Source organism: Apis cerana, linkage group LG5 (assembly GCF_029169275.1).
Source record: "Apis cerana isolate GH-2021 linkage group LG5, AcerK_1.0, whole genome shotgun sequence".
Taxonomy (NCBI): Eukaryota; Metazoa; Arthropoda; class Insecta; order Hymenoptera; family Apidae; genus Apis; species Apis cerana.
Genome location: NC_083856.1, coordinates 1,360,466 through 1,373,536, shown reverse-complemented (window position 1 = coordinate 1,373,536; position 13,071 = coordinate 1,360,466). Strand labels below are relative to the sequence as shown.

The following is a 13,071-nucleotide window of genomic DNA, read 5'->3' as shown; positions in this document are numbered from 1 at the left end:
TTTATCCAAATACACATTTACTTCACAATTACCAAACAATTTTACTAACTAATTAAAAACTACTCATCTATATTTTCAAAGAATATTCATATTTCACGTTACCCCAACATCTTCTTTATCTTCTTTACCAAAAATGTAATCACTAATTTTATCAATTTCAATTAAAGGAAAAATTAACCAAAAACCAATCGACTTTCCCTAAAATCGCCGGTTTCGCATTAAATTTTCGCGAAACGAAGAGGAAGACTCGTCACCGGAGGCGAAATGGAGGGAAAGGGGCCCTGGAATAGAATTCTTATCGATCCAATCGGATCCCAATGCCTTTCGATGGAAAAACGTGGGAAAAGTCGCGACTTAAATAAGCCTTTCGTCGCGTCGCGACCAACAATTCTCACGAGGCGCGCCACCTACTGCTTCCGCCTCCGCTCCTCATTTCCATACCGTGTATCCCATTCGTACAAAAGAGAATATCCATGGACTGGGGCGTTGCGAGAACGCGAATATCGCGTAACGAGCATTCGAGAATCGACTGTGTCGGATCGGGCAAACTCGATTTATCGCATCCCTCCAGATAAGGAGTACTCGCCTTTGATCGCATCATTGTTTATAAATTGGAGAAATTTCCATAGATCGGGGAGGAGATTTGAAATAGCGTGTACTCGATGGATCGCTTGGAAATATGGATTTCGATTAGATGAATGAAATGTAAAGCGGGACTCGGTATTTAATACGATTTCTATTTTCTGCCCGTTTAATTTAACTGTTTGTACAAGTGGAAAGAAGATTAGAATCTAAAATAGCGAATAAAGATTGAATTAGTTTGAAAATCGTTCGATATTCCAAGTATTATTGTGCGTTTGATTAAGTATAATTGTTGATTGAAAGGGATTCGAGTTTGTTGAAAGAAAGAAACTGTGTGACACGACGTATCTTTGTATCAATGTTTGATTATCATTTCATTAATTAATTACATACCGAGTTGATGGCTGTCATGTTGCTAACTCGACCTGGATCTGTGTCCACTAGCCCGTTGTCACTCTACAACAAAAAAAAGAAAAAAATCGTCAGTTAATATATCAGAAACATCATAGCCATTTATCGATCGAAAACAAACGCGTGAATTGGCAATTGAAATTATCCATAGGATCGAATTAATCGAAATTTGTAATTCGAAATTTGCCGCGCGAAAAATTAAAATATCGATTCATTTGTCCGTTCAAAATTCAAAGTCGAGAGAAAAATAAATAAATAAATAAATAAAAAAAATAATTTAATCGAACGCAAATTTCCTTCGTTCTTTGAAATTCTTGAAATTCTTCGATCACGAATTAAAACGATCGAGGAAGGAGCGAGAAGGGAAGAAAAGTGGAAGGGTGGGAGGAACATTTTTACACAGCGAATTCATCCGGGTAAATGGGGGCTAACGTGAGTGCACTTGAGAATTTTGTTTTAATCGCCGTCGGTTGCAATTAAAATTTCGTCTCGTCGAAAATGTTTCTTATCCAAGCCCTCTGAAACCACTGAGTCGAGTGAGAATATTAATTAGGTGGAGTTAACGGCCGATATAAATACTGGGAAATATCGATATCGTTCGAGTTGTTTCATTAAAATATAAAAAATTATGTTCGATGGCGTAGACGATCGGCAAAGAAACTTTTATATTTTGAAATTTAAAAATGTTCAAATATCTCATTGATGAAATAAAAATTGAAGATATAATAAATGTATCATCAAATCAATTTTCTTCGAGATAAGATAAGAAACGAATAATTTATCGTTCAATGATTTGGACATTTTTATTTAATAGATATACAAACAAGTAAGAAAGCAATAAGCAATAAATATAAAATTCTAAAAATTGTAACGAAATAATTCGAACCGCTTCATTAATTCGTATGATTGGACAAGTAAGAAACGATTCGTTCAATTTAAAAAATTTAACGAAAATTAATTAATTAATGAGGCGATCTCTTCTTTCTACTTACCATTTAAGTAAAAAGTATCCATCCAACATCGGTCCCCACGAAACGAAACCCTTAAGTACTTACTACTCAAATATTCTATCATTACTTCTCTCTTTCGAACAGGGCATCGTTGCTAAAAAAGAACCATAGAAAGAGAACAGTCCTTCGAACAGAGACAAACAAAATCGCAGAATCGCGGGAGAAACGAACGTTTCGAGACCGGCGGATAAAGATTCGCGGTAAAAAAAAAGAAAGAAAGAAATAAAAAGAATTCCTCTATTCTTCCACGCGTGTGCCTCGACTCGGACCGGAAACGCTGACCTCTCCAATCTCGACCAGGTAGCGCGAGATCGGCGCTGGTGGAACCGGTCCCCGGATTATCGAGATGGAAATTCCGCGCTCGGCGCGACGAGGACGGAAACGTGCTCGAGAGAATCTTTGGAGCGTGTCGAGAAAGGGGGGAGGGGGCACGCGGGAAGAAACGGCACAAAGGCGAGAGAGGACGGGATCGTGGCGAAAGAGCCCCCGGGTGCGGCCGTCGTTCCGAACTTTGATCGTAAAACAGCGCCGGACTTCTCAGACTGGCGGCGTCCGCGTTGAACGTGTGCCAGATCGGTTATGCTTGAATAAATTTACGTGTCGAACTCCTCCTCTCTCTCTTCCTTCGCCCGCCATCTTCTCGCCTGAGGCCCATCCGTGTCGCGAGGAGATGCGAAAACGAGAGACGAGGGTGTAATTGGTGACGGGTTTCGAGACCACGATGGCCGCGATCGAGATGGGACCGTGGACCTCTTGCGGAATCGTAGAATCAAAGAGAATTTTTGGGAACGTTTGTATTCGGAAACAATTGTTTAATTAATTGGCGAGATGAATGAAGCAAACGTAGGATTCGATCATTTCTTGTTTTATGTTGCTGGTATATTTAAAGATGTTTCGTATGTTATTTCGTCATACATGTGGTATCCTTTTCTTGTTCTCGACAATTTTAGATTTTCGATTCGTTGAGTCATTTATCGGTGAAGAATTGATAAATTTTTGTTATGAAATATAAAAGTTAGGAGAGTTGGGTGTCGATTATAATGCTGTTGAATTTTCGATCCACTAAAACTTATTCAATATGCTCTGTACATGTGCTAAATACATTTTGAATGATGTATATCGTTTTTTTGTAGATTTATATAAGTATTTTTATAATTTTGTATGTAACGCATATTTTAATTATTTTCAAAATCTTTTTCGATTTCATAAACAGATGATTAATAATTCAGAGCCAAGTTTAGAATTATAGAAAGAATATTCATTCTTGTACAATGAAAATGTTTGAAAAATTCTCGTTCTTTGAAACAGAATTAGAAATTTTATGATGTGGCTGTGTTAGTGTTATGTGTTTCTGTGAAACACAAACACGAAAGTCAAGCATTTCATTAGACAAAATTTGATAGACTCTTACTATCAGATGTGCAGACATGTTCGTAAAGCAAATTTGTTGTGTAAATTAATTGAATTGAATTACATTAATAATACACTAATAAAATGAAAATGATTTGAAAATTTTCACGTATTAAAACCAAGCTTCTTTTCGAGAATAATACACGATTTCAATTTGTTACAAAAGTATCTCAATAAATGTTTTAAATAATTAATTCATCGAATTTTATTTTCAAAATTTAAAGAGAATTCAAGATGATCACTAAGACTAAAACTCTTGTTACATGTTAATTAATTAATCAACTCCATTAATTTAATCAACATAATCATTATTTAATTTTAGAAAATAATGTTATTTATATATTGTGAAATTAAAAAATTAAAAATTTTTTATAAAATTAATTAACTTTGCTCACTTTAAACTCGATATTTACCTTGATGGATTGTAACTTGGATGGCTTGTAAAATGTTTTTCAATGGGCCGTGATTACTTTATTTATTAATGATATAATCACTGATTTTTTATAAATACAAAAAAATGAACGAGAAAAGAAATACAGAATTATTTATTTTCATTCAAATTATTCTTTTCATTATTTCTTTTCATTTCAAATTCAAATTATATTCCGAAATATTTTTAATATCTTTCCTTTCCTTTGTTAAATTTATGCTATTTCAATTTCTCAAATTAATCAAATATTCCGTACTAATTGTATCTTCAAACCATCAAAAATGTTAATTTCATCTGTTCAAACATTTACACAACTCCCCACGCATCGATTAATTAAAGTACGTCAAAGTGAAAATCGAGGTTGTCGATCGACATTAAGGATCGACGTGAGATGAATTATACACAATTCCAAGTTTCCAATATCATAATTTATTAGCTCCTTCGATTTCTTGCGAGGATGGCCACGAGTCGAGAAACATTAGGAGGAAGATGGAAAAATTAAACGAGCGTGAGAAACGTTCAAAAGCGATTCGAAGACAGCGCCACGATTTAAGCTCCAAAGTTGGCAAGAATCGGCTCGAAACTGGATTGTATTTTGTTTTCGACTTTCTTCTCACTGCTCTCAAGCTCCAAAGAGGCAAGGATCGAAGGTTTTACGCCGCCTCGTGCAATAATTCCTCGGCTAAACCATATTTTGCGCGCTCCCTTTTTGCAAATCTTCTTTTCCTTTCGAGATTTCGTTCTTTGTAACGCTTGAAACTCTGTTTTGGGAAGCAAAGGCAATAGTATTCAATGATACTTTTACGATGATACTGTGAAGGAATAAAAGACTGTAAATATTTAAGTATTAAGGGAATAGTAGATTGAAATATGCGTTTAATTTAAATTCAATTATTTGTTAATTATTATCTTTCCTAAAATTTCTCAAACATTTTAACAAGTTTTAATAAGGAGACTTTTTATTATATAGTCTATCAAAAGATTTTATATAAATATTGTATATAAGTTTCAGAAGATTTCATTATTGAGCATGTGCCATATGTTTTCATATTTTACGCGTACGGTTCAAAGGGGGTATATTTTCAAAGTGTAAATAAAGTGATCACTTTCCACGATAATGATGTAATCATACCGAATAATTTCCATCTATCTATGCGAAACAAACTATTTTCCATTAATATTATCTCCATACGCGCGATATTCCATAAATAAATTCCAGAACAGAACGAAACGACAGTGTTTCGAATGCATCACGCTCATCAACGCATTTCAGGAATGCGTGGCAAAATTTTACTATCACGTAAAAACGTGCGTATAACACGGAACGTATTATGCACATTAACGCTTTATCGTGATCCAGTTGTTAGAGGTGAAATTTTCATTAGAGAAACGAAAATATTATTTATCGCAGATGTAATATATCATAAAGTAAATTCTCCCTTTAAAATTTTCACTTGAATTTTAAACTCTTCTTCCCTTTTTCCGCAAAAGAAATTAAAGAGTTCACAATAAAAACAATCCTTTTTCCAATTTATATATATATTCGAAAAAATAACATATAATAAATATATTCTGCGTTATGACAAACACTTAACCTTTGGACTTAACCTTTAAAGCGCGGAGCCGGAGAGCATAAGAGATATAAAAGGTGTCGTCGTCGTCGGGGAAGTCGATTACATAAGTGCAGCCAGAAGTTAAATCGAAGTTGGTCGTAAGGAGTCCGGCTTTAATTTACGACGGCGCAGTGACAGAACAGGCCGACCACTTTTCGTCAACGACATGGCTCCGTGGACCGCGATGATCGTCTTCCGGCGAGCTGGCAATTTACGACGGCCAATTATCGACTTGCGCTGACCTATTTACTCCGGCGTACGGCGCCCCTTAACGCCCCGAATTCCCATAATCTCGGCCGATATCGTGGCTGTACGTGTTTCGGTGAATCATACGTACACGATAAGGAAGTGGCTTATAAAACGGAGAGTTTCTGCCGCACGATGCAACAGATATTTTGAGAATCGAGATAAAGTATGCAGGCCTATCACGCCAAGTCGAAATATCTCGCGAGATTGATCGAGAAAAGTGTTCGAAATATGATGAGGTCGATTTTTTCAATTTCTTAGATGGAATATATATATATTATATCGTTTTCTATTTAGATAGCACGAGAATTATTATTCGTTCGAAACAATTCAAAGTTCATACCTTGTGTATACTTTGTGCCTTGTTAAAATTTTTATTACACTTCATTCGTATCGAGTGATTTCTGTCCGTTATTTTTAGTATATTACATAGTAAAGTGAATTTATGAAGCTTGTACAATGTTGCAGACAGCTGTAACCGATTGTCGAGAAATTGGGATACGCGTGGCTGAATCGGATTTAGAATTATACATCTCTAAAAATATAGAACCTTTTTAAAAAATTTCTTTCATCGCATCTAAATCTCGTTATGTCGCGCTTATCCGTCTTATAAAAAAATCTAAGAACGGAAAAATGATATTTTTCACCGAGACACTTCTTCCTTTTAAAACATACAGTCGCAAGCAAGGAAATTTCAAACTGTTGAAACGTTCATTATTTAAAATTACTAGTCTTAAGCGACAGTCTTTCCAACTTGCGCTCTTAACGCGATACAATAGTCGTATCTCAATATAAAGGAGACATCCGGGACAATTTAAATAATTCCGCGGGAACTTTGTCTCGTAGATCCCGAAAGATCCAAGAGTTCTTCAATTTATAGGAGAAACGTTGCGGAATGGCTCGGGTCCCTTTTGCCTTTCCGCGCTTCGATCCTATTCCCTATTTCGTCCTTTCCGTCGCCGTATCTCTTTTTCTGCTACATTTCTCTGTGTTCCATCCACTTGTAGTTCGTCTTTCATTCCCTTTATCGCTTCCCTGTCTCGGCAAATCAAAGACCGCGGTCGTAAAAATGGAGATTCCTGTTCAACGACAGGGCACCGTATCGATAAGGAAAATCAAATTGTAATTCCTCGTACGTGTACCCAACGCTGTATCGACATGATCGATAAAACGGAGAGAGAGAGAGAGAGAGAAAGGTTCTTACGATTTGTAAAAATCAGCTGTTCCGTTGTCTCGTCTATTTACGTCGACCAACTTTCTTCTTTAACTTTCCTGAAGTATAATTTAGGATCTTGCGAAAAAAAAAATACCGTTTTATTATTGCTTTGCGTGCGAAAATTATACAAAAAATTCAAAGCGAAGTGTTAATATTCAATAATTATTACTTATCGTATAAAGGATATATTTTTAATTAATATCTGTTATTGTACGATTAATGGCAATTTTGCTAAAAGAATTTGCACATTTTTTTTTACAATTGTAAAGAACAAAGAATCCAGTTCATTCGATTCGATGTTTATATTGAATCTATAAATTAATTTATAGAGTCAGGTTTATAACAAAATCTCGCTCTCAGTATACGTAGATAAGGCGAATGCTTATATTTCTTAATCATTTGACGTATATTTACACGTGACACGTACAGGTAGAAGCGAAACGCCCACTGCTTGGCAATTTGCTTATTTTAGCCATTGATCTTTGCGAATTTAACTTATGATCTCTCGTGCCAAAATATGTATATCTCGTGAAAAAAGAGAGAGAAAAAAGAAAAAGCAAATCACACGTACTTTCATCGTTAACTGATCATAATTGCATTCGTAGTTAAAATTATCGTTCATCGTATCATCTTACTTAAATAATTAAACAGATGTATTCCTTTCTTCTTTCTTACTAAAATAAAAATAAAGTAATATGCAAAGAAGAATTTTCCCCTTGCGTCGAAACAAAAAAATGATACAAAGTCGACCAAAAATTTAATTCCAAAATGCAGACGATGCGTCGGATTATACTTACTCGAGTATATTTACTTTTCATTTACGAGTATTAATACACTTTTCCACTCCAACACCTCAATTAACACGTCCATACGCATCATCGATATCGCCACCACGATGCGTCGAACCGCACTCGATATTTCTTCCACGATCCGTGACTTCTTTCCCGAGCATCGACATCGTGTCACAAACGCAAAAAAAGGGGGAAAAAGAAAGCCACAAACGTCGGTCAAAAGCTCTCCCCGTTTCCGTGCATTCGTTACGGGTTAACGAAAAGGATCGGGCGCGTTAAAACGTTGCGAAGGGACGACGGAAAGAGATCTCGGCCCGTTCGGAGCCGTTCTACAAACGGAAGTATGCCAGGTGATTGATGGCCGGCCGATTGTCAGCGGAGGCGCACCAGCCCCGGCGATAATTCACGTTCTACGCCTCTCCCTTTCTCGCCACGTTTTCGCTTTTCTCGTTCCCTCTTATGGCCGACACGCGCCAGGGGTGTTAAAAATAGGGAACAGCGGAGATTAGATGGCCCCGGAGTTGTCAGACATCGGCGGCAGCGAGACGAGAGTGTTCTCGAGTGGCGTTGCCTCTGTCTTTTCCTCCTCCCCCTCCTCCTCCCCGCTTCCCAACCGTTGGCCAACCGTTCTATTCTTTCGCGACACCCTCGCGTATCCGCTTTTTACCGCATAATTAAGCAGTCTCGCGTCATTCGTCACACACGTTTCGCCGGCTTTTAATTTAAACCCGTGATTCATTGAGACGAAACGACGAAAAAGAGCATCGTTCGTGGCCTGGACTCGAAGTTGTTGCTCCAAGATTTGTGGGACGAGTTCGGTGAACGTGTTGAGATTGGACGAATTTTTTTTTTTTTTTGGTTTGGTTTCTACCTGCGGAAAATTTTTTCATGTAATTTTTTGCTTATCTGTGTGTAGAAAATAAAATATGTATAAATAAATTCGGAAAGGATTAGTTTGTTTCTTGATCCTTCGATCCGTAAATATGTATAATTTGATTGAGATGTATATTTGGTTGAATATGGTGGCTTTAAGTCTGAGATGATGTGTAAAACGAAGAGTTATATTTATATAATAGAAATTGTTGAAATGTAGCTTGATTGAAATATATTTTAATGATGTATATTCATTTTTATTCATGTTTTGGTGAAATTTTAATGTATTTAAATATTTTATCTTTCGAACAAAATGTCAGAAACTATATTGCGTAAATTTTACAATGGCCAATTTATAAAAATATACCGAAATATATCGAGAAATATTTATAACAATTAACTTGATTGTTTTTGATCATCGCATCGAAAGTTCAATAAACAAACGATAAATTCACTAGATTTTTATTATTGTTGAAAAATTTTTTTGATAAAAATAAAAGAAATTCGATAAACAATTAAATTTTTTCCATATGAAAAATAATCTAAATCTTCAATCTTAAATTTTTAGATATTTTGATTTAAAATAAAAATTCTTTTTACGCATAATGATAATGATTGATAATGAAAATAAACTAAAAAATCGTACTATTTAATTGTTATAATAATATTTCTTTTTATTCTAAATTGATATTCGCCGCAAAGATTCAACGTATCATTTCAACTATTAATTTGACAAATAAAATTCGTTTATTTATTTACAATTGCACATCAATTACAGTGGCAATTATACAAGTAACAAATATTCATGCGATACACTTAATATACATAAATAACACGATACATGATTAAGTGGCAAATCTTTATATGAATCATTAATCCATGAAAATGTCACAAATATCGATTTGAATTATTGATTCGTCATTGTTTCACACGATAAAATGTGCAACGAATCGTGAATCTAAATCCAAGTGATTCAAATTGTGATTCTAAAATCGAGGAGAAACGCGAGGATCAACTCATAATGTACCAAATACACATATGAACTTCTTGATCGATAGGTTAAATAATCCATGATAATAAACGAACCCACTCGTCGTCGGTCGATTCAATATTTGTGCTCGAATGAATCAGCAGATGAGAGCAAAACTGAGAATGAAGAGTGATGAAGAAGAAGAAGAAGAAGAAGAAGAGAGACAAGACTAGGTGAGATAGTTCGAGAATTTGATCTTTTTCTAATTAAGTCGGGATTTCGATTGATTGATCGACCAGCAAGGTGAATCGATACCTCGTTGTCTTCAAAGGGATTGAGTATAGGTCATGGTTACGAGAAGTCGCCGTAGAATAACGCGTTGTACTTGAAACGATTAAAGGATAATCTTGTTAAAACGTATCGAGCAATTTCATAATATCATCCAGTTTATTCTACGAAATTAACACACTTGCATCGTGAAATTTTATAAAACAAGTTCGTATAATTTATTTGGACAATTCGTTTTATAATAAAAATCACACTAATTGAATCAGGAAATACGAGAGTGATAAGAATACGTATGATAAGAGAAATGAACATATTTGCAATTCACTATCTTGTTCGGCTAGTTTTAAAAAGAAAATCTGTTGAAAAAAAGAATACATCTCTACAAACTTTTTCAACATTTTATGATAATTTTATAATAAAAGTATCGTTAAATATGATAATTTATTAAACTAATTTGAAAAAGTAATGGAATAATTAATTTCAATAAAAGACAATAATCTTTATTTGTATCGCTACAACGTATCCAAATTTTACGATGTATTAAATTAGATGAAAGATTTATCTGCCGCAGGCAGAACAATTCTTTCGAACATAATTTACTTCGATGGTTATTTTCAGAGTAGTAAAACCGGGGAATCTGAGGTCGAGAACATCGAGAATTCCATCGATTCATCGATCCTTTTTTTAAATCGTGTCCGCGTATTTTTAGCTGAAAGATTCTTTGCAAACCTTGGTATTATATCAAATTCCAATAATCCTTTTCGTTGCATACAGCGAACGGGAATAATGTACAAACGCGATCGAGCTGTCTGTGTAAAGGAAGACACATCTATTAAAAATGTACGAATGTATAATGATCGAGGCAAGAGTGACGAGCGTGAAGCAGACAGTAGAAACGTTATGCATTAGTCAGCCAAAGCTACAATTACGTCATGCGTATAGATAGATTTCTTGCTTTCTCATCTCTCTCTCTCTCTCTCTCTCTCTCTCTCTCTCTCTCTCTCTCTCTCTCTCTATTATAATCATGTAACATATGAATTCAAAATATTTCACGCGAAAAAAAATATTGCGTTAACTTTTATACGACGAAAATTTTTAACATTAATTTTTTTATTTTAAATGTGAATGCCAGGTAACAACGAAAAACGACAAATTTTTAATTCTATGCTAAATAAAATCCAAGTAAAATCCGGATATCAATACATTATGAGAATCTTGAAAGGAACGAGATCTCAAATACAAAATTTTTCTCGAGGTTCCAGTAACGGATCCAGTTAAATATATAATATTTCTATAAAATACGATTATCAAATTTTACACGATTTCTAATTTAAAAAAAAATATATATATAAGGTATATATTATAAACAAATACATGTTTTAAAAAACAATTACGTAATAGTACATATTATCTGAAAAAAGCAAACAAAGCTAATCCACACGATTCTAAACTCCTCGTCTTATCCTCCTTTCGTTCCCATTTTCTTTGAAAATCCCCACTTAGGATCTCGAAGAACCAATTGAGAACCGATTCTTACCAATTCAACGCTTCTTAATCCTTCGTTTTCCAACAACGTGGCATGCGTTTACCGTTCCAAAGATCGAAGAGAGCCGCGGCCAAGAAGAAGCCACGCGGGCGTTCGAACAATGAATGACGAAAGGCGAGAGAACTCACGAGAGGCATTCTCGAAAGCACGGCACCGAGAGCTCGTGCATTGTCATGCTAATAGCGCGCGTACACCACAGTCATCGATCATCGCCTCTCCTCTCCTTCCCCTCTCCTCCTCCCTTCCCCCTTTTCTGCTCTTTTTTCTCCCGCCAGTGTGTTTCCTTAATAATGTAACTCGGCACAGCTTTTAAGCACCACCTATTACACGACGCTTTTTTCATAGGATCGAAAGGCGAAAGGCAGGAGGAGGGAGGGAGAAGTGAAGAAGATTCAATCTCGAAGTGGCGCTTTGCTCGTGGTTAAAGGGAAATTTTGATTTTTGTAAGTTACAGGACTCTTTGGATATTATGAATTATGGAATGTGGAATGAATGAATGATGCTTCGTGTGGACGAGGCTAGTGGTTAATTGGGGGGATTGAAAAAGGAATTTTTGTAACGTTAAATCTTTTGGATATTATTGATTATTTGGAATACGTGTGATTTTGTTGGTACGCTGCTTTTGGATGTTTGGATTGTTTAGGTTGTTTATAATTTGTGATTGATAAATTTTCGTTAGCTAGTGATTTGTAATATCTGAGAATCTCTTGGATGTTTAACAATATTTGAAAAATATTACTCTTAAGAATTTGTCAATTAAAATGTTTAATAATAAAGTAAAAGTATAGTTAAAAAGGAAATATTTATAAAGTATTACGTTAGATGATTTTCATATTTCAATTATCTAAAATAAAACAATTGGATATTCCTTGAATGTTTGAATATAATATCTAAGAATAGAAGAGAAATAGATTGGAAGAGAAATATTTATAAGTTATTTGCAATAACCGAAGAATTTTTGTTCGTTAAAATTTCTTGGAAGATAAACTTGATGATGAAGCGAGGATGTAATTGTAAAAAAAAAAAAGAGAGAAAAAAATATTTTTATGCATGCAAATTATCTGGAACGAAGTTTTTATGGTGAATCGACGATGCTAGAAGAGAAATATTTGAGTAATGTTTGAAGAATTTTATTCGTGCAAATTACTCGGAATGTAACGTTTGGAATCAAAGATACGTATTATAAAACAACGTATTTGTAACATTTGAACAACTACTCGAGTACTTTAAATTTAGAAATAAATCAGAAATCGTTTCCAAGAAAAAGAAACAAAGTTGAGATTCCGATCCAAAAAGGCGAGTAGATTACATACTTGATAGATAAAGATAAACATTATTTCACAGCAGAGGAGTACTTTGCTTTAAAGACACGTAAACATGCAATTGTATACTCTCTCTGCTTAGATAATTATCTGTTTTTATGACATCTTTATTACATTTATTTCCTATAATTATATACGATACAAATTACGATATATAATGTTTTTAAGATAGCAGAGAATTGTTTGCTTTAATAGTCAGTTTAACATTATAAAACACTACAAGATTCGATGAAGTAAATTGCGCTGAGAACGATATTTTACATCTATAATTGGAACTATAGACCTTGGTCAAGTAAATACGTACTTTATATACCACAAACGTGAATATATGTATATATATATAAACGACGATTATTGTGTAAC

At 34.6% G+C, this 13,071-nt stretch overlaps 1 protein-coding gene and 1 long non-coding RNA gene across 12 annotated transcripts in view; both read right to left on the bottom strand.

The window, feature by feature from the left end:
• LOC108001347 (histone-lysine N-methyltransferase 2D) overlaps positions 1-13,071 on the bottom strand; it is a 681,552-nt gene that overhangs the window by 365,269 nt on the left and 303,212 nt on the right. For 10 of the 11 annotated variants that reach the window (XM_062075744.1, XM_062075753.1, XM_062075747.1 and 7 more), the window contains one exon: positions 976-1,038. The exons of the other annotated variant lie outside the window; for it this stretch is intronic. In XM_062075744.1, coding sequence (XP_061931728.1) covers positions 976-1,038 — 63 coding nt within the window. Of the gene's footprint in view, positions 1-975; positions 1,039-13,071 lie in introns of those variants that run through there. 11 annotated transcript variants of the gene reach the window in all.
• On the bottom strand, positions 5,365-11,975 carry LOC133666164 (uncharacterized). Its single transcript, XR_009829906.1, has 2 exons — positions 11,378-11,975; positions 5,365-8,580 (listed from the first exon to the last, which is right to left on the bottom strand). It is a non-coding gene; the product is annotated as an uncharacterized LOC133666164 (long non-coding RNA).